Genomic DNA, 27931 nt, shown 5'->3' on the forward strand with positions numbered 1-27931 from the left:
AAAAATTGCGCAATTTTCCGATACCCGTAACATCTCCATTTTTCATGATCTCGGGTTGGGTGAGGGATTATTTTTGCCTGCCGAGCTGACGGTTTAAATTATACCATTTTGGTGCAGATACGTTCTTTTAATCACCCGTTACTGCATTTTAATGCAATGTCACGGCGACCAAAAAAAAAGTAATTCTGGCGTTTTTACTTTTTTTTATTGCTACGCCATTTAGCGATCAAGTTAATCCTTTTTTTATTGATAGATCGGGAGATTCTGAACTCGGCGATACCAAATATGTGTAGTTTTGATTTTGCATTGTTTTATTTTGAATGGGGCCAAATTAGGGGCCGTTTTAAACTTTTATATTTTTTTATTGTTTTCATATTTTTAAAAACTTTTTTTTATTTTGGCATTCTTCAATAGCCTCTATGGGAGGCTAGAAGCTGCCACAACTTCATCGGCTCTGCTACATAGAGGTGATGCTCAGATCGCCCCTATGAAGCAGAATTACTACATTGCTATGAGCGCCGACCACCGATTCCGCCCTCGCCTATTGGGGGCACATGTCAGCTGTTCAAAACAGCTGACATGTCCCGGCTTTGATGCGGGCTCACCCCTGGAGCCCACATGAAAGTGGGGTTCTATTCCGTCCGAGGGCAGAAAGGAGTTAAATTAGTTTCTTTTTAAATGCATTTCTTTTTTCATATCATGCTCTATATTAAAACAAAAAAACTTGCATATTTTCACACTGCCCACTCCACTTGTCCTAAATTAAGACTTCCTGTTGGGTACATGGATATAAGTAGCAATACAATGACTCAGACTTTATCTTTTGTACAGAAGTCTTCTGAACTTGTAAATTAAATATATTCCAACAAGGGTAAAGGTCACTGTAAAGGTAAGGGGAGAAGGTGAGCTGGGCATATGGTGGATCCTATGCTCTGTACTGTGTTTAAAGTGTTACGCTCGCGCTGACTTTTTCACGCGAGCCTGAATCATGCCTGTGCCACAGACCAGACTTACCCTGGAGGAGCGTAACGATGCAGCTATCTAGGTCTTCGCTGGAGCCTCTAGTGGTGAGGTCAGGCTTGTGTGGCAGGTAGATGCCAGGTACCATGCCAGGTGGCAGCAGCAGCTGACACCCAAAGACACTACACACTGTAACGGCAGGTGTAGGCAGGTACTGTAGGAATACTGTCTGGCACAGCTAACTCATAAAAAGATACTGGAAGCCACAGATGGTATGCAGACAGGTCCGTGCAGGCGGACACAACTGATATACTGGAAGGCAAGCGGGCCCGGCAGACACAGGAAGGACCCAGTTCAGACTGGACAGACAGGAACAGCTTCAGGAAGGACTGGGACACTGGTGGTACTACTGGAATACAGGAAAGGGTAGGACCCAGTTCAGACTAGACAGACAAGGAACCGCAGGTGCGGTCAAGCAGGAAACTGCAGGTGCGGTCAAGCAGGAAACCACAGATAAGGTCAAGCAGGAAACCGAAGGTTCCCTCCGGACAGACAGGCGCAGGTTCACATAGAACAGAGACAGTAAGGACAGGTACAGACACAACAGACTGGACGAAGTTCACACAGGACGAACATAAGGACAAGTACACATCGGTCAGACAGAGCCGGATTCACACAACTACTTCCTATCAAGTAGTAAGTGTACACACAGATCACTAATGTTGCACGGCGACAATAGAATAGATAGGTACTGGTTAAGACAATGCAGGCTTGGAGAGAGGTATTGGTTCAGGCACGGAGGTTTAAGGAAAGCTACAGAGTCAAACAGCAGACATACGGAAGGGACTAATTCAGACAACACGCTTGGAGGAAGAAACTGAAACAGACACAGCTAGTGTGGAAATAGGTGCCGATTCAGACACAGAAGGCTACATAGACAGGTTCAGATACTGACACAGCAGATATAGGGAAAGATACAGACCGGATAAAAACAGGATAAGGCCGGAGTCACACTACAGCGAGATATGGCCGAGTCTCGCAGGTTAAAAACAAGCTCTGGCACCGGCACTCCGGAGCGGAGCGTGCAGGTCCATGTATTGCTATGCGGCCGCATGCTCCACTCTGGAGTGCTGGTGCCAGAGCTTGTTTTTAACCTGCGAGACTCGGCCGTATCTCGCTGTAGTGTGACGCCGGCCTAAGAGTCAGGTCCTAACTCAGATACAGATCCAGGGACACAGGTTCAGACAAGAACAAATACAGGTACAGGGTTCAGGCCTGAGTATTCAGCCCCCATGGTGGCAGAAACAGGTTTGGGCAAGGAGTGGACCTCACAACGGAGGTAAAAGGCTTACAGACAAACTAGACACTAAAGTCCATGATGTTGAACAGGCACCTCCAAACGGGAGAAGGTGCCTTAAGTACCAGATGCCTCTCAGGTATTAGCGGGGACATCTTAGGAGCGCACGCACTGTCTCTTTAAGAACCAGAAAGTTCCTGTGCGTGCATCCTAAGCATGCTGCCAGTAAACAAACATGCAGAGGACAGGAGCTTACCGCATGGCCAGGAATGGTGGGTACGCCAGCGTCACTGCCAGGAGGAGGCAAACAGGGACTCTGGCATTACATAATAGTGTTTAACCTGCCATTGTAATTCTGTCTGTGATGATAATTAGACTGCTGAAAAGTCTTCAGTACAGAACAGGAAGAGTATGTCTTTAGCATGAGACCTATAGGACTGTGTGAAGATTGCATTTTTTTCCAAGTGGGTGGATTGGTGGGGCCTGTATTTTTTTTTAAATTAATAAAAAAAAAATGGTAAGAAATTTAAAAAAACATTTTTTGGTCAGACATTTATCACAGTATGCTGACCTCTTCGTGGCTGTTCCATGTCTTGATGTATTGTTATGGATATTACTACAATATGATAATGATTTTGATAACAGGAAGGCTAACAGAGGATCGGTGTAGATTAACCAAAGGTAAAACGATGACACTCTTATGTGTGATAAGAGTAAAAGGACAGCATCCACGCTTGAGTGAAGTAAATACATCTACAAATCTTTGCATTGCCAAAGCGTTGCATGTTTTTGTCAGAATATAAGAAGATTTATTTACGGTACTTCTCTCAAGTTTGGATGCTTTCATTATACTCTTTTTATGGTTAATGTTTCCAAGTGATCTCCTTGGATCTTTGGACGTGCATCTATCTGTGGGTATGACGACCTGGTCTCCTGGATGTATGATGAGTGCTGCAGCCAAAACTCTACATTGACTGTTGTGTGATGCCAACAATGCTGGCACATGCAAACACTACAACCAACCTGTGAACCCTGAGAAATGAAACATGAAAGCATGCTGTAAACATGTCATACAAGGATTTTATTAGTAATTGCTAACACATTACCAGAATACCCTCTCCAAGAAAAAACAAAAACAGAGATATAACCGCATGTGCTGCATAGGGCTCCAGCAGAGGTAACACATCCATACATCACTGGAGAGTTAATAAGGACTCACTGCCCTGGGAAGATAGGGCAGACATGAGAAAGTGTAATGCCTTATATACAAGGGAATTGATTGCACACCAAATGAATAATTACCCTGTAACAAAGGAGTCAGGGTTTCCCAGCTATCTTCCTCTCCCATAAAAGGGAGGTGGGGGAAGCAATGTGCCGTTGTATCAGGAAATTCAATGAATGCATTTGCTTTCCTATGTGCTGTTTGATACCGGGAAGCGCTAAAAGGAAATTGCAGTGAATGGCGAGCTGATTTGCTGACTGAAGTCTCTCATATTTAACTAAAGTGCCCGAGGGAATGTGAGGGGAAAATGCTGCCACTGAACAAGTGGGACATATCTCGGATGTGCAGCTTTTCTTCAATCTCCCACGTTCCATCTTAATCACACCATCCGGCATAAAGATCCTGCATCCTTCCCGTTCTAGAAATCCATTAATTCGCCTTATTATACACAGTAACCTTATACACCATTGTGTACGCTCTTTGGGATATATACATAACATGCAAAGCATCCTTATTTTATTAAATTATTATTTTGCTATTTAAAATGTACTGTTTCCTCAAAGAACAAGAATGTTCATGGTACGAGGACCAATTGAAAATGCTCATGTACTAATGGTGGCAGAACTATACAGGCATTAACGGATTTCAGCTTCAAATGACAAAAATTACAACAGAATCAATAAGTAGATATTAAGCATTTCCTTTAATATATGTTTGTTTAAACCAAGCCTAAGAACACACTAGCATTCGAAATGTGTCTGGTAGCCTAATGTTTTTGTGTCCCCCCTACTGCTCCCTCCATCACAGAGGGTTTTGTTTCCTATATTTTTTATTTTTTATTTCCCTATTGATTTTTAACTCTTCTGGAAATAAAGACTTCATTATTTTACACCACGTCTCTTTGAATTGTGGATCGGAAGCTGGATCAACTTCTTCCTTCCCTTATCATATGTTTCACAAATCCCCAAAAACAGGCATCAAAAACATCAAACTGGCTCCTGCTGTGGTCTAACTAGCACTAAAAGTCTTAATAATCTCAGAATTTAAGAGAGTCTGTCACCTACAGAAATACTATTTACCTGTAGATCTATGGGTAATCTGTAGGTAAGCAGCATTAACATCATCTCTGACTGCCTTCCTGGAGTATCGGCTACAGGGAGAACATAAAGTTAAATTCTTCCAGCAGCTGCTTGCTTACAGTCATTAGGGCTGCGCTGGGAGCAGTTACAGTCACTGCTCCTACAGCTCCCTATAGTCGCTCCCTGCAGGCGCTGGGCCTCTCTGACCTCTCCCGGCGCCTACGCACTGCAGTACTTTGCTCTGCCCTCAACAGTGCAGACAAAGTACGCCTGCGCAGGAGCCGCAACAGGAAGACAAGAAGAGGACGTCATCGTAAGAAGATGGGAGGCCGCGACACCCATCGGACCGGACCGCAGGGGGACCGCCCCCCCAGGTGAGTATAATTTTCTTCCTCTAACTGCTGCTCCAGTAAGGCAGTCAGACAAATTTAAAGCTACTTACCTGCCGATTACCAAACTGCAGACTTGTTGATTTGGACGGTACAACCCCTTTAATATGCAGCTAACTTTAACAAGTCTCAACGTTTTCAACATCGGATTCCTACAATCCAAAAATATTCTTATTTGGCTTACCTGCAGATTACCACTATATCTACAAGTAAATCATGTTTTTGAAGGTGACAGGTTCCCTTTAAAGAGAACCTATCATCAGATGAAATAATACAAACTGCACGCATTAGTACAGTGGGTACGGAAAGTATTCAGACACCTTCACATTTTTCACTCTTTGTTTCATTGCAGCCATTTGGTAAATTCAAAAAAGTTCATTTTTTTCTCATTAATGTACACTCTGCATTTTCAACAATGTACTCATACAGTCCAAAATATTCTGATTTGGCTTGTGAGTTATACCTTCATACCCCACGTGCCACTACCCTTATGAGCAGTGTTCAAAAGCAATTTCATAAAAAAGTCCTGCAAGATATAGAAAACACAAATCTTCCATAGTCAGTACATGCATTACAGCTAGATAATAAAATGACGATGTCTAACATCACCCAACAAAGCCAAGGAGGTCGGGGACTGGGCAATGTGCTACAGAGGTTTGTCTCGTGGCTGGCATTTTCTGTGCCTGAATATGGCTGTCCAGGGAAATACAATAACGTGACAGCACCAGGAGGAACAGAATTCGGAAAGCAATCTGTCTGCCGTGAACAGCAGAATGCATTTAATGGAATGATGGCCAGATAGCGCTACGGTTTGTGATGAAGTACATGACATTCTCCAGGATACAAAAGCTTCAAAACTTTGCAATCTCTTTTCAGTAAGATCTAGCTGTAAATCGCTCAGTAAATCTCACGGCTTTGCCACGGCTTGTAATGAGCATATTACCCTCCTATAGACATACAAAAAAGCACAATAGACCAAGAAGCAAAAAGCCAAGTAATGCAATATATATATAAATTTCTGCTCACAAAAGGAAAATGATCTGTAGTAAGAACAAGCAATGGCGGTCAGTCTCGGGTGTTACATAATTGAGTCTCACCTCAGCGCGACTCAAAGGTGCTCTATAATATTATACCTTGGCTGTAAAAATACACATGGCCCTTCTTCTGTGGCTATAAGGAGGTTTATACTAGTACATCGGCCTACTTACGGAAAACTGGGGGAGAAGCTTGGCACAATCACCAGGTAATAATTAAAAACTTTATTAAAAGTCCATTAAAAACCATGTGAGGGACGCAGAGACTGACGCTGTTACAAACGCCCTTATTCATACTATTTTGATTATACTACTATGATTACGGGCTTTTGTATCGCCAGACACGAGTCAGTTTCTGCATCCCTCACATGGAGCTACTATTTTTAATGGACTTTCCAGAAAGGATTTCTAATTTTTACCTGGCGGTGTTTCTCCTCCTGCTTTTCATATGTAGGATGCTTCTCACCAACAGGATTCTGCACCCACCGATTCACGGTTCCCAGCCTTCCATTTACATCCTAACATGAACGAAAGAGACAAAGTCCTCCAATACCAATAAACTTTAAATATAAGGAAATTTTTATTCAAATACAAAAACTATTTTTAAGAACAGTTAAAAGTAGGAAACGCCAGTAACCCATACATACGTATTTTAGTCATAATGGTAATGACTTAATGTGTATTGCTTTATGCCTTTAGATATATTATCGCCACATGAATTAATTCAGTTATTTCTGCACTATGCACTTTATATCTTGTACTTAATTTTATCGATATCTTGATTTATATTGATCTGTGGTTTCTCATATATGGCATACCTTATATATATACATCGTCCTATTTACGGCATGATCTGATTACTTAAATGTCCAGCGTTTGCGTTTTTCCCATCACATGTATGGTTTACTGGCATTTCCTACTTTTAACTATTCTTAAAAATTGTTTTTGTATTTGAATAAAAATTTCCTTATATTTAAAGTTTATTGGTATTGGAGGACTTTGTCTCTTTCGTTCTACTTATCTATATGCGGTCCTCCGTGTGTACTTTGGGGCCATTCATTCTTGTGTACATCCTAACATGGTTAAGTTCACTCCATTTTTTTATTCTTCTTTAGCTTACTATATATTTTTTTGATCCGTGACACATGTACATCACTTACATATATAGACTGTATAAAGAAACATACGTCAGAAATGTATACCACGACTGTGCTGCCATCACAGATATCTTTCCATAAAACCTCAGACTCCAATCCAGATTGTTATGGAGGCCACATATGAAAAAGAATAGATTGTTACCTTCTATAGGTTTTGGTACAAAATGTGATGATGGTTTGGTCTTTTTCACTCGGTTTCCTTTCATGATTTGTCCTTCTTTACTTAGTCCTAAGAACCACTGACGGCCAGACTCCTGCTGCCGATAGAGTGTCGACGAATAGATGACGTAGTAATTCTCAAAAACAGACTCCTTAAATTTGCATTCTGGGGTAAAAGTATCCTATAGGTAAAAGAAAAAGATGACATTTTAGAGTAAACATACGAATTAAATACATGATGAGAAGGTAGTTTGCAAATATATAATATATATATATATATATATATATATATATATATATATATATATATATATATATGTACACACACACACACAGCAGATGACATAGGTATTGAACACATCATCAATTACCTGAGTAATGACAGTATATTTCTAAAGGTGCTTTTGATATAAAATTCTGTTGTCGGTAACAACCCATCTAATCCACACAGGAAAATAAATCAAAACATAGATGTCCATAAATTAAATTATGTGTAATAATGAGAAATGACACAGGGAAGCGTATAGAACACGCTTACTGAAATTTATTTAATACCTCGTGCAAAAGCCTTTGTTGTTGATAACGGCTTCATGACGTCTCCTGTATTGAGAAACTAGTCGCATGCATTGCTCTGCTCGGGTGTGATTTTGGCCCATTCTTCCACACAAACACTCACCAAATCCTGAAGGTCCCGTGGGCTCCTTCTATGAACTCTGAACTTTTAGCTCCTTCCATACATTTTCTATTGGATTCAGGTCAGGAGATTGGACGGCCACTCTAGCAGCTTTATTTTCTTTCTCTGAAACCAGTTGAGAGTTTCCTTGGCTGAGTGTTTAGGATCATTATCTTGTGTCCATCCTCATTCAATCTTCATCATCCTGGTAGATGGCAGCAGATTTTCATCAAGAATGTCTCGGCACATTTGTCCATTCATCCTTCCTTCAATTATACAACGTTTCCACTGCTAAAAAACAGCCCCACACCAGGATGTTCCCATCTCGAAATTTCACTGTTGGATTGGTGTTTATGGGGTGATTAGCAGTGCCTTGTGACCTCCAAACATGGTGTGTATTATAGAATCCAAAGAGATTCATTTTGGTCTCATCTGACCAGAGTATATTCTCCCAGTATTTCACAGGCTTGTCTAAATACTGTTGAGCAAACTGTAAAGAAGCTTGAACATGCTTTTTGTTCAGCAATGGGAGTCTTGAGTGATGAGCATGCATACAGGCCATGGAGGTTGAGCATATTTCTTATTGTTTTCTTTGAAACAAATGTACCTACTCATTCCAGGTATTTCTGTGGCAATCCACAGGTGGTACTTGACTCTTGGACAACTCTTTTGATAATTCTTTCTACTTCTCTATCTGAAATCTTGCGGGGAGAACCTGGTCGTGGTCGGTTTATGGTGAAATTATGGTCTTTCCACTTCTGGATTATGGCCCCAAGAGTGCTCACTGGGACCTTCAGTAGTTTGGAAATTCTTCTCTAACCAATGTCATCAGTATGTTTTGCAACAGTAAGGTTGGGAAGGTCTTCAGACAGCTAACTAGGTTTACCCATCATGAGATGTTTCTGGTGTGGCACCTGGGCAGTGAGACACCGTTTTATAGGCCATCAGTTGAATCAGCTGATATTATTTTTTGCTAAGTGGCAGGATTGCTTTCTAATTACTGATAGATTTCAGATGGTGTCATGACGTTTCACCACTCTTTCTTTATGTGTTAAATACTTTTTCCTTGTGTCATTTCTCATTATTACAAATTACTTAAATTTATGGATATCTATGGTTTGAATTTTTTTGCCTGTGTAGATGGAATAGGTTGTTACCAATATCTGGTGAGAAATTCATGCCAATAGCACCTTTAGAAGTATACCTACTTAGAAATTGGTGATGTGTTCAACAGTTATTTCACCTGCTGTATGTATATATATATATATATATATATATATATATATATATATATATATATATATATATATATATATATATATATATATATACTAGCTGAAGAGCCCGGCGTTGCCTGGGCATAGTAAATATCTGTGGTTAGTTATAGCACCTCACTTCTCTTATTTTCCCATCACGCCTCTCATTTTCCCCCTCACATCTCTCATTATCTCCCTTACACCTCTCATTTTCCCCCTCACTCCTCTTATTTTCCCCTAACTCTTGTCATTTTGACCTCACATCTGTCATTTTCCGATCACTCCACTATTTTCCCTCACTCCTCTCAATTTGCACTCACACCTTTTCATTTTCACCTCACACCCCTCATTTTCACCTCACACCTCTCATTTTCCCCTCAGTATATACATATTTGTCATCTCCCTTATATATAGTATACACCTGTATGTCATCTCCTGTATATAGTATATACCTGTATGTCATCTCCCCTGTAAATAGTATATACCTGCTGTATGTCATCTCCTCCTGTATATTGTATATACCTATGTGTCATCTCCTCCTGTACATAGTATATACCTGTATGTCATGTCTTCTGTATATACTATATACCTGTATGTCATTTCCTCCTATATATAGTATATACCTGTATGTCATCTCCTGTATATAGTATATACCTGTATGTCATGTCCCCTGTATATAGTATGTACCTGTATGTCATCTCCTCCTGTATATAGTATATACCTGTGTGTCATCTCCTCTGTATATAGTATATACCTGTGTGTCATCTCCCCTGTATATATAGTATATACCTGTGTGTCATCTCCCCTGTATATAGTATATACCTGTGTGTCATCTTCCCTGTATATAGGATATACCTGTGTGTCATCTCCCCTGTATAAAGGATATACCTGTGTGTCATCTCCCCTGTATATAGTATATATGTGTGTGTCATCTCCCCTGTATATAGTATATACCTGTGTGTCATCTCCTCCTGTATATAGTATATATCTGTGTGTCATCTCCTCCTGTATATAGTATATACCTGTGTGTCATCTCCCCTGTATATAGTATATACCTGTGTGTCATCTCCCCTGTATATAGTATATACCTGTGTCATCTCCCCTGTATATAGTATGTACCTGTGTGTCATCTCCCCTGTATATAGTATATATGTGTGTGTGTCATCTCCTCCTGTATATAGTATATACCTGTATGTCATCTCCTGTATATAGTATATACCTGTGTGTCATCTCCCCTGTATACAGTATATACCTGTGTGTCATCTCCTGTATATAGTATATATCTGTATGTCATCCCCTCCTGTATTAGACCTCGTTCACACGTTATTTGCTCAGTATTTTTACCTCAGTATTTGTAAGCTAAATTGGCAGCCTGATAAATCCCCAGCCAACAGGAAGCCCTCCCCCCTAGCAGTATATATTAGCTCACACATACACATAATAGACAGGTCATGTGACTGACAGCTGCTGGATTTTCTTATATGGTACAGTTGTTGCTCTTGTAGTTTGTCTGCTTATTAATCAGATTTTTATTTTTGAAGGATAATACCAGACTTGTGTGTGTTTTAGGGCGAGTTTCATGTGTCAAGTTGTGTGTGTTGCGTTGCGTGTGGCGACATGCATGTAGCGACTTTTGTGAGATGAGTTTTGTGTGGTGACATGCGTGTAGCAACTTTTTGTGTGTCGAGTTGCATGTGACAGGTTAGTGTAGCGTTGTGTGCAGCAAATTTTGCGCATGGCGAGTTTTATGTGTGGTGTGTTTTGAGTATGTGCAAGTTTTGTGTCAGGCAACTTTTGCATGTGTTGCAACTTTTGTGCATGTGGCAATTTTTCCGCGTGTGCAAGTTTTGCGTGTGGCGAGTTTTCCATAAGGTGAGTTTTGCACGTGTGGCGAGTTTTGCATGTGGCGAATTTTGCACGTGGTGAGTTTTGAGCGGTGCCTTTTGTGTTTCGACTTTTATGTGGCGAGGTTGGTGTGTGTGTGGTGAAATGTGTGCTGAGGGTGGTATATGTGTTCAAGCACGTGGTAGTGTGTGGCGCATTTTGTGTGGGTGTTCATATCCCTGTGTGTGGTGAGTATCCCATGTCGGGGCCCCATCTTAGCAACTCTACGGTATATACTCTTTGGCGCCATCGCTCTCACTCTTTAAGTCCCCCTTATTCACATCTGGCAGCTGTCAATTCGCCTCTAACACTTTTCCTTTCCCTTTTTCCCCATTATGTAGATAGGGGCAAAATTGTTTGGTGAATTGGAACGCGCGGGGTTAAAATTTCGCCTCACAACATAGCCTATGACGCTCTCGGGGTCCAGTCGTGTGACTGTGCAAAATTTTGTGGCTGTAGCTGCGACGGTGCAGATGCCAATCCCGGACATACACATGCACATACATACACACACACATTCAGCTTTATATATTAGATATACACATTGTTAAGAAAGTAAGTCAGAAGACCTTTGCTCATTCCCTATAATGCTAATTTTTCATATTCTACTCTGTTGGGAATTATTACCCTTTTAAATGTTATTTTTTTAACAAGCACATATTCGAAAACTGCAATTTTCACACCGGACACATATTAGAATCCTATTTCCAAATATATAGTTTGATTCAGACTACTGCTGCTAATGTCTGTGGCTGACGTGTACATTAGTAGCAATACACCGTCCCGTATACTATACAAGCATCATCTGAGCAAGGTAAGATGAAAGGAGGGGAGGGGAGTTTTGACCACCTATTGTGAATGGTAAACCTGTGTTATCTACTAAATATTCAGTTATCTGCCATTATAATCTTGTTTTTGATGGCAATGACTGCTGAAAAGTCACATAGGCAGAAAAGTATGAGTCCAGTATTAAATGTGTGCGCCAGTGTGAAAATTGCAAGATTTTGTTTCTCTTAATAAAGATAGTGGTATAGATAGTAGGAAACTGAAAAAAACCAAAACCCTTTTTTCTTACTATGCTAGAAACATAAAAACCTGATTTAAACAATAATTCAATTTCTGATATCACATTTCTAAGTCAACCAATACTTCAAAAAAATTAAGCAACTTAACATATTGTAATAAAAAAACTCTCCTACTATTCTGCCTTAGTATTTCCAATATAAATGTTTCTACACTGTGTTCCAAATTATTATGCAAATTGGATTTAAGTGTCATAAAGATTTAATTGTTTTATTTTTCAAATAACTCGTGGATGGTATTGTGTCTCAGGGCTCAATGGATCACTGAAATCAATCTTAAACACATGTGATAATTAGTTTTCCAGGTGATTCTAATTAAAGGAAAACTGCTTAAAAATGATGTTCCACATTATTAAGCAGGTCACAGTTTCAAGTAACATGGGAAAGAAAAGGGATCTCTCTGCTGCTGAAAAGCATCAAATAGTGCAATGCCTTGGTGAAGGGATGAAAACATTAGAAATTTCCCGAAAACTTAAGCGTGATCATCGTACTGTTAAGAGATTTGTGGCTGTATCTAAGCACACATGTGTTTGTGCTGATAAAGGCATAATGAGGAAGATTTCTGCCAGGCAAGTTCATCGGATTAAGAGAGCAGCTGCTAAAAAGCCATTACAAAGCAGCAAACAGATATTTGAAGCTGCTGGTGCCTCTGGAGTCCTTCAAACCTCAAGGTGTAGGCTCCTTCAAAGGCTTGCTTTGGTTCATAAACCTACTATTCGGCCACCCTTAAACAGTGTTCACAAGCAGAAATGGTTGTAGTGGGCCCAGACATACATGAAGACTAATTTTCAAACAGTCTTGTTTACTGATAAGTGTTGAGCAACCCTGGATGGTCCAGATGGATGGAGTAGTGGATGGTTGGCGGATGGCCACCATGTCCCAACAAGGCTGCAACGTCAGCAAGGAGGCGGAGGAGTCATGTCTTGGGCCAGAATCATGGAGAAACAGCTGGTAGGGCCCTTTAAGGTTCCTGAGGTGTGAAAATGACCTCTGCAAAGTATATAGAGTTTCTGACAGACAACTTTCCTCCATGGTATAAAAAGCAGAAATGTGCCTTCAGGAGCAAAATCATCTTCATGCATGACAATGCACCATCTCATGCTGCAAAGAATACCTCTGAATCATTGGCTGCTATGGGCATAAAAGGAGATAAACTCATGGTGTGGCCACCATCTTCCCCTGACCTCAACCCTATAGAGAACCTTTGGAGTATCATCAAGCAAAAGATCTATGAGGATGGGAGGCAGTTCACATCAAAACAGTAGCTCAGGGAGGGAAGAAATACAAGCAGAAACTCCAAAAACTCAAGTTCAATGGATGCAGGAATTGTGAAGGTGATATCAAAGAAGGGTTCCTATGTTAACATGTAACTTGGCCTGTTGGGATGTTTTGGAGTTAAATAGCTTTTTTGTTCAGTGAATGTGACCTCCTAATGCTGCAAATTCCACAAATGAGCATTTTCTGTTCTTTAAAACATATCAAATGTCTAGAAATTCTACTGTGCCTAATAATTTGGAACAGTGCATTTTGAGTTTGTATTCATTTTGGAGATTATACTATTATCATTGGGAGGTTTATTCAATAAAATTCGATGTATACTCTAAAGGGTGATTACTTTTATTAGACTGACTGTCATTTGCACCAACCATTTAGGAAAATCAGAGAAAAATGTCATTTGCATAATAATTTGGAACATAGTGTATAGAGCAGACTACAAAAGAAAATAGTCTGATCATGCGATTATGAGGAGATCCAGCACTTCTCAACTTCTTGATATCTTGATAAACTACTAAACATATCTTAGTAAAAACTAGAGGCTAAATGGATGGAAATATACCTGCAGAATCAGACTATAAAACAGTTTGTTGTCCGTTACCCACAAAACATCTAAAGGAGCCGTAGACACAAAATGCAATAGACCAGCAATTAAGAATAATTGCAAATTTGCTTTAGCATTGATATTAGATGCATTAGAAATATGAAAAAAAAATGGTTGCAAAGGGATAGTTTTTATGTTAAATTTGATAGTGCAGATAACCCTAATTGTGAGTGTTCGCAAATCTATAGAGTTTTATAGGGCTGGATTATGTTCTTCTACCTTACCATTAGGGTTAGAATTGGATTCCATCAGTGGTCTGTGGACATGAGAATTGTCTCTTACCCGATGGCATCTTAGACTCTCCTTAGAATTAGCTGGCCTGGCACGATGTCCCATGGTACTTCAGGTCACAATGATGACATTGCGCCAGGACGGCTAAACAAAAGAAGAGCCATAGATGCCATCAGAGAGGAGGCGGTACTCTTGCTCCGATGCTGCGGCCACAGACAATTTTTTATCCCCATTGCCTGGCTCTAGGTAAAAATAAGAAAGTCAGTGTTATACAGTTATATGAAAACGTTTGGGCACCCCTATTAATCTTAAGCTTAATGTTTTATAAAAATTGTTTTTTTTTGCAACAGCTATTTCAGTTTCATATATCTAATAACTGTTGGACACAGTAATGTTTCTGGCTTGAAATGAGGTTTATTGTACTAACAGAAAATGTGCAATCTGCATTCAAACAAAATTTGACAGGTGCATAAGTATGGGCACCTCACCAGAAAAGTGACATTAATATTTAGTAGATCCTCCTTTTGCAAAAATAACAGCCTCTAGTCGCTTCCTATAGCTTTTAATGAGTTCCTGGATCCTGGATGAAGGTATTTTTTACCATTCCTCTTTACAAAACAATTCCAGTTCAGTTAAGTTTGATGGTCGCCGAGCATGGACAGCCCTCTTCAAATGATCCCACAGATGTTCAATGATATTCAGGTCTGGGGACTGGGATGGCCATTCCAGAACAGTGTAATTGTTCCTCTGCATGAATGCCTGAGTAGATTTGGAGCGGTGTTTTGGATCATTGTCTTGCTGAAAGATCCATCCCCTGCGTAACTTCAACTTTGTCACTGATTCATGAACATTATTGTCAAGAATCTGCTGATACTGAGAGGAATCCATGCGTCCCTCAACTTTAACAAGATTCCCGGTGCCGGCTTTGGCCACACAGCCCCAAAGCATGATGGAACCTCCACCAAATTTTACTGTGGGAAACAAGTGTTTTTCTTGGAATGCTGTGTTTTTTTGCCGCCATGCATAACGCCTTTTTGTATGACCAAACAACTCAATCTTGGTTTCATCAGTCCACAGGACCTTCTTCCAAAAAGAAATTGGCTTCTCCAAATGTGGTTTTGCATACCTCAGCCGACTCTGTTTGTGGCGTGCTTGCAGAAACGGCTTCTTTCGCATCACTCTCCCATACAGCTTCTCCTTGTGCAAAGTGCGTTGTATAGTTGACCGATGCACAGTGACACCATCTGCAGCAAGTTGATGCTGCAGCTCTCTGGAGGTGGTCTGAGGATTGTCCTTGACTGATCTCACCATTCTTCTTCTCTGCCTTTCTGATGTTTTTCTTGGCCTGCCACTTCTGGCCTTAACAAGAACTGTACCTGTGTTCTTCCATTTCCTTACTATGTTCCTCACAGTGGAAATTGACAGGTTAAATCTCTGAGACAGCTTTTTGTATCCTTCCCCTGAACAACTATATTGAATAATCTTTGTTTTCAGATCATTTGACAGTTGTTTTGAGGAGGCCACGATGCCACTCTTCAGAGGAGATTCAAACAGGAGAACAACTTGCAAGTGGCCACTTTAAGTAGCTTTTCTCATGATTGCATACACCTGGCTATGAAGTTCAAATCTCAATGAGGTTACAAAACCAAAAAAAGTGCTTTAGTAAGTCCGTAAAAAGTAGGTAGGAGTATCTAAAACAAGAAAATTATAAGGGTGCCCATACTTATGCACCTGTCACATTTTGTTTGAATGCAGATTGCACATTTTCTGTTAGTAAAATAAACCTCATTTCAAGGCAGAAACATTACTGTGTCCAACAGTTATTAGATATATGAAACTGAAATAGCTGTTGTAAAAAAACCAATTTTTATAAAACATTAAGCTTAAGATTAATAGGGGTGCCCAAACTTTGTCATATAACTGTACATTCTCCACTACTTTAGCGCTACTTCTTTGTCATTGCTAGTGTTGAGCGATACCGTCCGATACTTGAAAGTATCGGTATCGGAAAGTATCGGCCGATACCGGCAAAGTATCGGATCTAATCCGATACCGATACCCGATACCAATACAAGTCAATGGGACTCAAGTATCGGACGGTATCCCTGATGGTTCCCAGGGTCTGAAGGAGAGGAAACTCTCCTTCAGGCCCTGGGATCCATATTAATGTGTAAAAGAAAGAATTAAAATAAAAAATATTGCTATACTCACCTCTCCGACGCAGCCTGGACCTTACCGAGGGAACTGGCAGCGTTCTTTGCTTAAAATGCGCGCGTTTACTGCCTTCCATGACGTCACGGCTTGTGATTGGTCGCGTGCCGCCCATGTGGCCGCGACGCGACCAATCACAGCAAGCCGTGACGTAATTTTCAGGTCCTGAATGCCTAATTCTAGGCATTCAGGATTTGAAAATTACGTTACGGCTTGTGATTGGTCGCGTCGCGGTCACATGGGCGACGCGACCAATCACAAGCCGTGATGTCACGGGAAGCAGGAAACGCGCGCATTTTAAAATTACGTCACGGCTTGTGATTGGTTGCGTGCCGCCCATGTGACCGCGACGCGACCAATCACAGCAAGCCGTGACGTAATTTCAGGTCCTGAATGCCTAATTCTGCATTCAGGACCTGAAAATTACGTCACGGCTTGCTGTGATTGGTCGCGTCGCGGTCACATAGGCGGCACGCAACCAATCACAAGCCGTGACGTAATTTTCAAATCCTGAATGCCTAGAATTAGGCATTCAGGACCTGAAAATTACGTCACGGCTTGCTGTGATTGGTCGCGTCGCGGCCACATGGGCGGCACGCGACCAATCACAAGCCGTGACGTCATGGAAGGCAGTAAACGCGCGCATTTTAAGCAAAGAACGCTGCCGGTTCCCTCGGTAAGGTCCAGGCTGCGTCGGAGAGGTGAGTATAGCAATATTTTTTATTTTAATTCTTTCTTTTACACATTAATGTTGTTTCGATACCGATACCCGATACCACAAAAGTATCGGATCTCGGTATCGGAATTCCGATACCCGCAAGTATCGGCCGATACCCGATACTTGCGGTATCGGAATGCTCAACACTAGTCATTGCCCATAGTCTTGGTTGATAAGTTGAAGTTGTGATGTCATGACTACAGCATGTGACCACTGCAGCCATTCACTGGGCTCAGTTGTAATGCCAAAGTAAATGTAGATAAAAACCCTTAATTCTTGAAAAGTCCTTTAAAATGATTCTGTCACCAGGTTTCTGCTACTCTGAGAGCAACATTATGTAGGGGTAAAGCCACTGATTCGAGTGATGTGTCATTTACTGGGCTGCTTGCTGACATTTTGATAAAATATATTTTTTTAACTGCTACAGATCTAGCAGATCTCTGAATGCTGAGCCCTGTATAACCCCGCCCACATTACATATTCGCAGCTTTTGTGTACACTGTGCATGAATATGGAGGGCTACGTGGCAGCAGGTTTACTAGTCCTCTAGTGACAATCTCCTGCAGATTAAACCGTAATTTTATGAAAACTACACAAAGCAGCCCAGTAAGTGACACGTTGATGTAATTAGGGTCTCTGTTTCTACATCATGCTGCTTTCAGATTGCGCAGCAAAAATGTGGTGACAGAGTCCCTTTCAATCTCTTTTCACATGGGCGTTGGAGTCTCCATTAGTAGTTAATGTCACTGACTGCTTTATAAAGGGCAGACGTTGCACAGAATGCTTAACTACTTTCCTAGTATAATGGCGCACACTGTGATAAAACTCAATAGTCCTTATTATGGTCAATGGGGTCCAATGGGCATCTTTCGTATTCATGAAGTGGTAGACTAGTTGAATTCCCTTTTTTGTTCCCAAGGCAGAACAGAAATATCGAACGAAAAATGCAGATATAACTAGAGCCTAAAATTGTGAAGTACAAGTTCTTCTCACAAAATTAGAATATCAAACAGTTAATTTATTTCAGTTCTGCAATACAAAAAGTGAAACTCATATTATATAGTCATTACAGAGGGATCTATTTCAAGTGTTTATTTCTATTAATGTTGATGATTATGGCTTACAGCCAATGAAAACCCAAAAGTCATTATCTCAGTAAATTAAAATACTTTATAACACCAGCTTGAAAAATGATTTTAAAATACAAAATGTTGGCGTACTGAAATGCATGTTCAGTAAATGCACTCAATACTTGGTCGGTGCTCCTTTTGCATCAATTACTGCATCAATGTGGCATGGCATGCAGGTGATCAGCCTGTGTCAATGCTGAGGTGTTATGGACGCCCAGGTTGCTTTGATAGCAGCCTTCAGCTCGTCTGCATTGGGTCTGGTGTCTCTCATCTTCCTCTTGACAATACCCCATAGATGGGGTTAAAGTCAGGCAAGTTTGCTGGCCAATGAAGCACAGTGATACTGTTGTTTTTAAACCAGGTATTGGTACGTTTGGCAGTGTGGACAGGTGCCAAGTCCTGCTGGCGAATGAAATTTCCATCTCCAAAAAGTTTGTCGGCAGAGGGATGCATGAAGTGTTCTAAAATTTCCTGGTAGACGGCTGTGCTGACTTTGGTCTTGATAAAACACAGTGGACCTACACCAGCAGATGACATGGCTCCCGAAACCATCACTGATTGTGCAAACTTCACACTAGACCTCAAGCAGCATGGACTGTGTGCCTCTCCACTCTTCCTCCAGACTCTGGGACCTTGATTTCCAAATAAAATGCTAAATTTACTTCATCTGAAAACAACACCTTGGGCCACTGAGCAACAGTCCAGTTCTTTTTCTCCTTGGCCCAGGTAAGACGCTTCTGTAGTTGTCTATTGGTCATGAGTGGCTTGACACAAGGAATGAGACACTTGTATCCCATGTCCTGGATACATCTGTGTGTGGTGCCTCTTGAAGCAATGACTCCAGCAGCAGTCCACTCCTTGTGAATCTCCCCCACATTTTTGAATTTCCTTCTCTTAACAATCCTTTCAAGGCTGCCGGCATCTCGGATGTTTGTGCACCTTTTCCACCACACTTTTTCTTTCCACTAACACGCTTGGATACAGCACACTGTGAACAGCCAGCTTCTTTAGCAATGACCTCTTGTGGCTTACCCTCCTTGTAGAGTGTGCCAATGACTGCCTTCTAGACATCTGTCAAGTCAGCAGTCTTCTCCATGATTGTGGAGCCTACTGAAACAGATTAAGGGACCTTTTTAAACACTTGGGAAGCTTTTGCAGGTGTTTTTATTAATCATTCTAATTTACTGAGATAATGACTTTTGGGTTTTCATTGGCTGTGAGCAATAATCATCAACATTAACAGAAATAAACACTTGAAATAGATCACTCTGTGTGAAATGACTCTATATAATATACGAGTTTCATTTTTTGTATTGAAGAACTGAAATAAATTAACTTTTTGATAATATTGTAATATTGTGAGAAGCACTTGTATATTAAAAGAATAATTAGGAGATACAGAAATGAAAACTATGACCTATGCAGGTTTGGGCTAACAATGAACATATCCTCATTACATCAGAAAAATAGCTAAAGCTAAAGGCTCTTTACTTCCAGTCTATCATAACTTCACAATATAATCTACAACATTCATGTGACAGCAAGGTTATCATAAATATCCCAGTGCTCAGCTACATTCTGAATCCCTGTGACAATAAATCTGATATGGAATAATGCTGTGGGCATGGGCTGTGAACAGTAAAAACTGGAGATAAATCTTTCCATAGTAAACATATACAGATAACAGGTGATTAGCTGCCTTCATTACCTAATACAGACAGCAATGATGGGACATTATACAGATACACTGTGGTCCAGCACACTAAGACAAAGTAACTCCGAATTTTATTTAACATTGGGAATATTTGCTTCAGTTACAGAAAATATAATGTACGAGCTAATGACTATTCATGCTGTATTAGCTTACCAGTCTATCTTCATATTGGCAGAGACGCGCGCTGAGGGCTGATACAGTAGCATAAATTCTCGTGAGCCCGGCACCATATCCAGGACTATTCACAAGTAACATGCACCGCTTTTGTAACTATTTCTATTAAGCTCCAATCAATATTCCATGCAAGAGCATTTTGTAAACCTATTTACCATCCAGTATAAAGCTATTGTACTAGTTTTGAATCTGTATATCCAACTAGAGCTCCTTTAAAGAGGCTTTCCATCTTGGCAAACAATGTCACATGGCTAGATTGTGGTATTTCTGGTTTAATGGGGACCTGTCACCATGAATGTGCACTTCAATCTGCAGACAGAATGTTATAGAGCAGGGGGAGCTGGGCAGATTGATATATATTACAGTGAGAAAAGTTACAGTATAACCTGTGTTTTACAGCAGATTTTGCTTAGTAACCTACACACAGTATCAGGTCGGCACTGTTCTACTGATTTAAATGATACCTGGGTTGATGAAATCTGTCTTGTCCTTGCTGTTTAACCTGTGTTTGCAGTTTTGAGTTAATGACATGCTCGTGCTCCGGGGCGGCCTGTGGAGGGGTCTTTTTTTGGAGCTCTGGCCTCTTCGTAATCATTCTGAGCTTAAATGACAGGTTACAGTTACTTCAGTGGCCTGCCTCCTACTGCGCCTGAACACTTAATATTGTGGTCTTATTGAGGGAGCAAAAAAAATGGCTTCAATTAAACAGCGTTGGCGCATGCGCAGTAGCATCTATTGGCAAGCAATGCTCTTAATCTGCTCAAGCGCTGCCCACCAGATTGAGACCACTGCTTGCTGATAGCTCTTAATGTGCATGAGCTGCCGCAGGCGCCATTTTGCTTTTGCCAATAATTTTTTTTTTTTTCAAAGATCACAATTTTAACTGTGCAGGCGCAGTATTTAAAATAGGGGGATTTCATAAGTTTTCATGAAAAACGTTGGACGATTTACCTTCTACAGCCTGTATGTAGAAGTACATATTAGACTGCCAAACAAATTAGGGTATGTGCACACGTTCAGGAACTGGCAGCGCTCTGGATGCAGCACATGTCCACTGCGTCCAAAGCGCTACCGGCTATTGAAAGCAGGTGGATCCGCATGTGATCACTGAACCGTGCGGATTCACTGCGTCCAATACGTTGGCTTGTGTCTCCACAAGATAAATAGCCATGCTGACATCTGGAAAGACGCGCCTCATGTCCGTCTCCGCTGTGAGCCTCGGGCGTCTGTGCACACATAGTGGAGATGGGAATTCTTGAGATCTCATCCACTGTGCTGTAACATCTGGACGCTGCGGGTTGGATGATGCACAAGTACTTAGCATCCAACCCGCAGCGTTTACTGATCATGTGCACATACCCTTAAAAGTGAGTTTATTCTGAATGCAGCGTCTGGAAATTTCTACTTTCCTCTGCTAATTAATGAATTTGGATTTGGTAATAAGTCAGCCTAGGCCATTAGTCAGGAGAAGATAGATAAGGGTTATACTCTGCTGTCTACAAAACTGCCCTAAATTGTAAATGAAACCTCTAGGAAAAATTATTTTTAGACAAAAATATTTAAGTAAAACATTTTCTCCAAAGGTGTCCATGTCTTTAAGATTATCCACACATGTTTAGAAGGAACAACAGAGGAAAAGAACAATACTGAGGTCTAAAAAAAGATGCTCTAAAATGTATATTTAATCGAGAATACAAGAATTTATGGAAACAGACAAGTCAGTAGATTGAGTGGATCTTTCCTTAATAACTCAGTTATGGATGTGTAAAGCAGCATATACAAATATTAAGTCAAAGAATTCTTACTCTCTTTACTGTAATTATGATTTTTACCTGCATCAACTATAGTAAACTAGATTTGGGAGACTGAAACTCTATTAAAGCCTGCTATCAATTTTACTGACTAATACAAATTCTAGTTAAAATTATTAAAGGTTCTCGGTTAGTGCAAATAACTCCCTCTCCCCCCAAACTGTTTGTTTGGTCATGTAACACCTTTACTAATGCAAACATTTGCTCTTTGACTGATAAATCTGTTTTGATTCATATTCAAATGAGGCTTAGGTGCTCTGGCAGTGTCAAAGCACTTCTCAAGTCTCTGCCTCTTGGCTCAATTCCCCTCCCAGCTTACCCTCGCACCCAGTGAGCTGTCAGTCTAGAAGATAAAAGTGGGGATGGGCAGGGAATACAGCCAAGAAGGCAATGGCTTGGGAAGTGCTTTGACACTCTCAGAGATCTTAAGCCTCATTTGCATATGAATGAAAAACTTTTATTTTCCAGCCAGGGAGCAACATATAGCATATGTAAATGTGTGGATGACATACTTTTTCTGAGAGGAACATGACCATATGAAACAGTTTGGACAGTGAATTGTTCTGACATATTCAGGACCATGGACAACATCTGACGCAGGCCTGGATTTAGGAGTGGGCCCAAGGGGCCCGGGCCCTGGGCCACCCACCGAGCAGGGGCCTCCCACCAATATAGGGATAAATATCTCAAAACATGTAAAATACACGTCTCTTTGCTGTGAACCATTTCTAATGATAAGGAACATTTAACAAAAGAGAAACTATTGAAAGTGTAGGGACCTGGCTACGGTCCTACATCTCAGTGGCTGGCGCAGAGCGGCAGAGACATGGCACCTGACCTGGCTAGCCTAGCCAGACTTCCTTAGTACCCTCCCTGTACCTAATGCTTAGCTTGTGGCATGTGGCAGCCTTCTCCGATCACAACAGAAGCTTCTAGGCGCTACCCATTCAGCTATATGATCGCTCCCTGGGATTAGATCAGATGAGAGTTTGTTCAGATACCTTCGAGGAAGGAGATGGAGCCACGATGTCAGTGCGAGAAGAGGATTCTCCACTGCGGAGCGCGGCAGGACTTCACTCTGGATCTTCAGTCACTGAACACCAACAAAAAAATGCTAACCCTATCACTCCTAAACTCTTTGTGCATAATAATTTGCAACACAGTATATATATATATATATATATATATATATATATATATATATATATATATATATATACAGCCCAGCAGAAGCCCTATATATATATAACTCAGCAGAAGCCCCTCATATATATAAAGCCCAGCAGAAGCCTCTCATACATTTACAGCCCAGCAGAAGCCTCTCATATATATACAGCCCAGCAGGAGCCTCTCATACATATACAGCCCAGCAGAAGCCTCTCATACATATACAGCTCAGCAGAAGCCTCTCATACATATACAGCCCAGCAGAAGCCTCTCATACATATACAGCCCAGCAGAAGCCTCTCATACATATACAGCCCAGCAGAAGCCTCTTACATATACAGCCCAGCAGAAGCCTCTCATACATATAGAGCCCAGCAGAAGCCTCTGACATATAGAGCCCAGCAGAAGCCCCTCACATATATACAGCCCAGCAGAAGCCTCTCATACATATAGAGCCCAGCAGAAGCCTCTGACATATAGAGCCCAGCAGACGCCTCTGACATATAGAGCCCAGCAGAAGCCTCTCATACATATACAGCCCAGCAGAAGCCTCTCATACATATACAGCCCAGCAGAAGCCTCTTACATATACAGCCCAGCAGAAGCCTCTCATACATATAGAGCCCAGCAGACACCTCTCATACATATAGAGCCCAGCAGAAGCCCCTCATATATATACAGCCCAGCAGAAGCCTCTCATACATATAGAGCCCAGCAGAAGCCTCTGACATATAGAGCCCAGCAGACGCCTCTGACATATAGAGCCCAGCAGAAGCCTCTCATACATATACAGCCCAGCAGAAGCCTCTCATACATATACAGCCCAGCAGAAGCCTCTCATACATATACAGCCCAGCAGAAGCCCCTTATATATATATACAGCCCAGCAGAAGCCTCTCATACATATACAGCCCAGCAGAAGCCTCTCATACATATAGAGCCCAGCAGAAGCCTCTGACATATAGAGCCCACCAGATGCCTCTGACATATACAGCTCAGCAGAAGCCTCTCATATATATACAGCCCAGCAGAAGCCTCTCATACATATACAGCCCAGCAGAAGCCTCTCATACATATACAGCCCAGCAGAAGCCCCTTATATATATATACAGCCCAGCAGAAGCCTCTCATACATATACAGCCCAGCAGAAGCCTCTCATACATATAGAGCCCAGCAGAAGCCTCTGACATATAGAGCCCACCAGATGCCTCTGACATATACAGCTCAGCAGAAGCCTCTCATATATATACAGCCCAGCAGAAGCCTGACATATAGAGCCCAGCAGCAGTCTTTGATATAGACCGCCCAAATTTCTACAATATACATACATACATATGTACATATTTTAATCTTTAACGCCCTTTCAGAACTTCAAGGGTTGACAAGGTCAGATATACTGCGTGAATTGGACTTTAGTGACATCATTAGTGATTTTGCAGCACACAAATCAAGGAAAGTGCCCTGATTGTAAAAAATGAATGATTTTACTTAAATTACTCTGCGTAAATGATTTTTGTAAATAAACTTGCATTCGTTTCATTTTGTGTTTTTGCATTACACATCGTAGCACCTTGAAAAATGGGCCTCCCTCCAAAATGGGCCCCGGGCCACCCACCTCTTTAATCCGGCCCTGATCTGACGAGAGAGTAAACTTCATATTGAAGTTTACAAATTTAATATCTGAATTACAGAATCGGGGATTATGGGGAATACATTAGATATTGTATAACCGTGACCTGAACAGACGAGTCTTCTCATGACAAAATACACAGGTCTGTAGAAAGAAAGTCTTACTTTATTTTCCTACATGAATGTACGGCTTCAGCAGGAAATAGCCGCAGGACTTTCTCATTTTGTTACAGTGAAATGTCACCGCTGGAGAGCAGGCAGATACACATGAGGAGTTTGAGATATGTTCTTTCTCTCTTTACACAGATATACCATTTAGTGATTTATGAATGGCCGCATTGAAAATGACACTTTCACCTTCATAACAAGAAGGGAGAAATACAGCTGCAGTCCAAGAAAGCACAGGCTTCTTCCCGACACTATAAACTGAATAATTAGACCGAGCAATCTTCCTTTTATGACCTGTTTACTAATATTTATTGCTGTCTTCAAAAGTTGTATGAACTTTTCCAGAATGGGCTGGTGTTTCTCAGAAAAGATTACCTGTATATGGCACTGCCATGTAACCAGAGGATTTAACCTCTTAGTGACCGAGCCAATTTTGACCTTAACCCCTTCATGACCTTGCCGTTTTTTGCAATTCTGACCAGTGTCCCTTTATGAGGTAATAACTCAGGAACGCTTCAACGGATCCTAGCGATTCTGAGATTGTTTTTTCGTGACATATTGGGCTTCATGTTAGTGGTAAATTTAGGTCGATAATTTCTGAGTTTATTTGTGAAAAAAACGGAAATTTGGCAAATATTTTGAAAATTTCGCAATTTTCACATTTTGAATTTTTATTCTGTTAAACCAGAGAGTTATGTGACACAAAATAGTTAATAAATAACATTTCCCACATGTCTACTTTACATCAGCACAATTTTGGAAACAAATTTTTTTTTTGCTAGGAAGTTATAAGGGTTAAAATTTGACCAGTGATTTCCCATTTTTACAACAAAATTTACAAAACCATTTTTTTTAGGGACCACCTCACATTTGAAGTCAGTTTGAGGGTTCTATATGGCTGAAAATACCCAAAAGTGACACCATTCTAAAAACTGCACCCCTCAAGGTGCTCAAAACCACATTCAAGAAGTTTATTAACCCTTCAGGTGTTTCACAGCAGCAGAAGCAACATGGAAGTAAAAAATGAACATTTAACTTTTTAGTCACAAAAATGATATTTTAGCGAAAAATTTTTTATTTTCCCAAGGGTAAAAGGAGAAACTGGACCACGGACGTTGTTGTCCAATTTGTCCTGAGTACGCTGATACCTCATATGTGGGGGTAAACCACTGTTTGGGCGCACGGCAGGGCTCGGAAGGGAAGTAGCGCCATTTGACTTTTTCAATGAAAAATTGGCTCCAATCTTTAGCGGACACCATGTCGCGTTTGGAGAGCCCCCGTGTGCCTAAACATTGGAGCTCCCCCACAAGTGACCCCATTTTGGAAACTAGACCCCCCAAGGAACTTATCTAGAAGCATAGTGAGCACTTTAAACCCCCAGGTGCTTCACAAATTGATCCGTAAAAATGAAAAAGTACTTTTTTTTCACAAAAAAATTATTTTAGCCTCAATTTTTTCATTTTCACATGGGCAACAGGATAAAATGGATCCTAAATTTTGTTGGGCAATTTCTCCTGAGTACACCAATACCTCACATGTGGGGGTAAACCACTGTTTGGGCACATGGTAAGGCTCGGAAGGGAAGGAGCGCCATTTGACTTTTTGAATGAAAAATTATCTCCATCGTTAGCGGACACCATGTCGCGTTTGGAAAGCCCCTGTGTGCCTAAACATTGGAGCTCCTCCACAAGTAACCCCATTTTGGAAACTAGACCCCCCAAGGAACTCATCTAGAGGCATAGTGAGCACTTTAAACCCCCAGGTGCTTCACAAATTGATCCGCAAAAATGAAAAAGTACTTTTTTTTCACACAAAATTTCTTTTAGCCTCAATTCTTTCATTTTCACATGGGCAACAGGATAAAATGGATCCTAAAATTTGTTGGGCAATTTCTCCTGAGTATGCCGATACCTCATATGTGGGGGTAAACCACTGTTTGGGTGCACGGCAAGGCTCGGAAGGGGAGGCGTGCCATTTGACTTTTTGAATGGAAAATTAGCTCCAATCGTTAGCGGACACCATGTCGCGTTTGGAGAGCCCCTGTGTGCCTAAACATTGGAGCTCCCCTACAAGTGACCCCATTTTGGAAACTAGACCCCCCAAGGAACTTATCTAGATGCATAGTGAGCACTTATAACCCCCAGGTGCTTCACAGAAGTTTATAACGCAGAGCCGTGAAAATAAAAAAATAATTTTTCTTTCCTCAAAAATGATTTTTAGCCCAGAATTTTTTATTTTCCCAAGGGTAATAGGAGAAATTGGACCCCAAATGTTGTTGTCCAGTTTGTCCTGAGTACGATGACACCCCATATGTGGGGGTAAACCACTGTTTGGGCGCACGGCAGGGCTCGGAAGGGAAGGCACGCCATTTGGCTTTTTGAATGGAAAATTAGCTCCAATCATTAGCGGACACCATGTCGCGTTTGGAGAGCCCCTGTGTGCCTAAACATTGGAGCTCCCGCACAAGTGACCCCATTTTGGAAACTAGACCTCCCAAGGAACTAATCTAGATGTGTGGTGAGCACTTTGAACCCCCAAGTGCTTCACAGAAGTTTATAACGCAGAGCCATGAAAATAAAAAATAATTTTTCTTTTCTCAAAAATGATTTTTTAGCCCACAATTTTTTATTTTCCCAAGGGTAATAGGAGAAATTGGACCCCAAAAGTTGTTTTCCAGTTTCTCCTGAGTACGATGATACCCCATATGTGGGGGTAAACCACTGTTTTGGCACACGTCGGGGTTCGGAAGGGAAGTAGTGACGTTTTGAAATGCAGACTTTGATGGAATGCTCTGCGGGCGTCAGGTTGCGTTTGCAGAGCCCCTGATGTGCCTAAACAGTAGGAACTCCCCACAATTGACTCCATTTTGGAAACTAGACCCCCAAGGGAACTTATCTAGATGTGTA

The 27931-nt window shown here is 41.1% G+C and overlaps 1 protein-coding gene across 4 annotated transcripts in view; it reads right to left on the minus strand.

Annotated features, from left to right (window-relative positions):
* Nucleotides 1-27931, minus strand: part of FGF12 (fibroblast growth factor 12) — a 628397-nt gene that overhangs the window by 20942 nt on the left and 579524 nt on the right. For all 4 annotated transcript variants that reach the window (XM_077290309.1, XM_077290311.1, XM_077290310.1 and 1 more), the window contains one exon: nucleotides 7281-7479. In XM_077290309.1, coding sequence (XP_077146424.1) covers nucleotides 7281-7479 — 199 coding nt within the window. The remainder of the gene's footprint in view (nucleotides 1-7280; nucleotides 7480-27931) is intronic.

The sequence above is a fragment of the Ranitomeya variabilis genome, chromosome 2, assembly GCF_051348905.1.
Source record: "Ranitomeya variabilis isolate aRanVar5 chromosome 2, aRanVar5.hap1, whole genome shotgun sequence".
In the NCBI taxonomy this organism is placed as follows: domain Eukaryota; kingdom Metazoa; phylum Chordata; class Amphibia; order Anura; family Dendrobatidae; genus Ranitomeya; species Ranitomeya variabilis.